At 54.3% G+C, this 2,273-nt stretch overlaps 1 protein-coding gene across 1 annotated transcript in view; it reads left to right on the top strand.

Moving 5' to 3' along the window:
• Positions 1 to 1,212, top strand: part of LOC142557488 (sodium- and chloride-dependent GABA transporter 2-like) — a 26,413-nt gene extending 25,201 nt beyond the window's left edge. The window contains exon 15 of the mRNA XM_075669377.1: positions 527 to 1,212. Within this exon, the coding sequence (XP_075525492.1) occupies positions 527 to 814 (288 nt within the window). The 3' untranslated portion in view covers positions 815 to 1,212. The remainder of the gene's footprint in view (positions 1 to 526) is intronic.
• Positions 1,213 to 2,273: the final 1,061 nt, after the last annotated feature.

A 2,273-nucleotide genomic window follows, 5' to 3' on the forward strand; every position in this document is an offset into this window, starting at 1 on the left:
CCGTCGACGTTAGCAGGAAGAAAGTTGCACTGGACATCTAGGGTGTAGGGCAGCTGGCTGTACTATAGTAGAGTCGCCTGACTCAGGACAGGGGTAATGGAGTTCCCTGCAAGAGGCCTATGCCCTGGAGTTCAGGCTGACTATGATAATGGTAATGTAATAGTAGTTTATTCAGACATTTACAAAACTGTGCATCGGTACCGGTACTAAAGCCGCACAGCTTCGCCCGACGAGTTTTCGGGTTCCCGATACGCGCTCGTACAGTCAAAATGAACAATGCAGCTTTCACATACGGCAACGCCAAGCAGGTGCCTCAGAGCCACAGTGACACACAATAAGAGCATACTTTGTAAATTATCACCGTAACGTGTGAATGCGGTAATATTGCTTGAATTAGATTTCATTGGACGTTTCAATAGCTCAATACACGTGTCCTATCATTAGGTATACAAAAGCGTGTACAAAACGAAAGCGACCGCGAAAGGTTGCGACGGCGCGATTTTCTGGCTTCTCCTCCCAAACGCAGGACCTGACCAAGGCGCTGCAGCCGCGGCCGACGTGGGGTCCCCGAGACCCCGAGACCCGTCGCGCGTACGAGAAGTTCCTCGCAGAACGCGGCTACGGCGCGGCCGCGCCTCCGGTGCTGCCGCCGTCGGCCCAGGACACGCTCAACCTGCTGCTGCCCCTGATCCCCCCGGAGGGGGTCCCGCCCCCGCCGGTTGCGTCGCTGCCGTCGGCCGTGCCGGCAAAGCCGCCGGGAGATGCTGCTTTCGGCCAGCCCGGAGCTCCGTGGCCGGGCCAGCCAGGCGTCTAGGAGGCCAGGCCTTGGCGGCGGATCGCTCGCACCTACACCTAAAGAAAAAAAAAAAAAATTGAGAGGCGAAATCCATCTGGGCGCTTTCGAATGGTCTTCGTTAATTTCCGGCTCCCACGGAGCCAGTAAAACTGTAAAATATAAGCACATGTTTACGTAATTTAGTATGCGTGCCACACGGCGTCAAAAAAAAAAAAAAAGAATGAAAGGAACGAAAAACGAGACAACTTCTCAATGCCTTAAGGGACACTAATGAGCGACACTTAACCCCCCTATTCTGAAACGATCCCAGACTAGCCCTTTCTCCTCTCCATGATGATGATGATGTTTGTGACGACGTGGTGCCTTTCCCTTTGTAACGGGTCACCGCATTTACAGCGGCTTGGCAATAAAGAAAACAAAGAATGAGGGAGGGAAGGCGGGAGGGCAGTGTCACATTATGGGGCAGCCGCTCACTACGCGTACTTCTGTAGTGTTTATCCGGACCACCTCCCCAGAATTGCAGCTCTTTCGAGGCGCCGCTTAGTTCGCTCTACCCGCTCCCCCGTTGACCCATGGTTAACCTCCCCACCATCGCCCTCAAAGCCTAGTGCAACATGAACGGGGATGTCTCCTATACACTGCGGGGCTCAATTTTCTTGCACTGCGTCACAAAGTGCCGCTTAGTTTCGTCACCGCCACCGGATGCGCGACACGTCACGTCCGGTCCGGCCGCTCACTGTCAATCAATCCTCCGTTGTCGCTCCAGCGTGCGCAGTGCCCCAGCTCGTGCCTCGAAGAGCAGGCAGCTCTCAAGGGCATTCTCAAAGATCGGCACCACACCAATGATGATGATGATATGAAAAACTTTATTCATCCTTCTTTAAAGGGAAGGGGGCAATGGAATAGAGGGTGGGGGGAGGAACTACTTGAAGTAGGCCTCCTTTATCCTCTGAGCCCACTCCAGGATGGCCTCCTGGAGATCGGGCCTGGAGCTGCGCAAGGCAGCCTCCCACTGCTCCTCACTAAATATTATATTGCTTCAGGAAAGGGGGTGCTTATGGCACCCCCACATGATGATGTTTAAGTCTGCTTTGGGAGAGACACAGAGTTTACTATAGAGGGAGAAAGGTAAATGGCGGGATGAATGCGGTGGAGGAGGTAAGGGGACGGAAAGGTGCGAGTCTGCAGCTGTCGCCACAGAACTTCCCACCTACGCGGGGGATTTGCCACTTGTGTCGGCCATATAGAATCGATGTGGTCTTTTCGATCGCTTGCAGCCATAGTGCCTCCTCCTTTTCCTTGACGCGGTCGCGCACGTACGTCCCGGATATTCCGCCTGTGTGGGTGCCGTGAAGAAGCCACATTTCTTCTCGAGGCGGCACATGCGGTTTGTCCAGTCGGTGCGCATGCATGTCGCTGCTGCCAAGTATTCGAAGGCCTGCTTGGGCCAATCGCTCCTTCCGCTTAAAAAAGCAGG

This window comes from Dermacentor variabilis, chromosome 9 (genome assembly GCF_050947875.1).
Source record: "Dermacentor variabilis isolate Ectoservices chromosome 9, ASM5094787v1, whole genome shotgun sequence".
Classification (NCBI taxonomy): Eukaryota; Metazoa; Arthropoda; class Arachnida; order Ixodida; family Ixodidae; genus Dermacentor; species Dermacentor variabilis.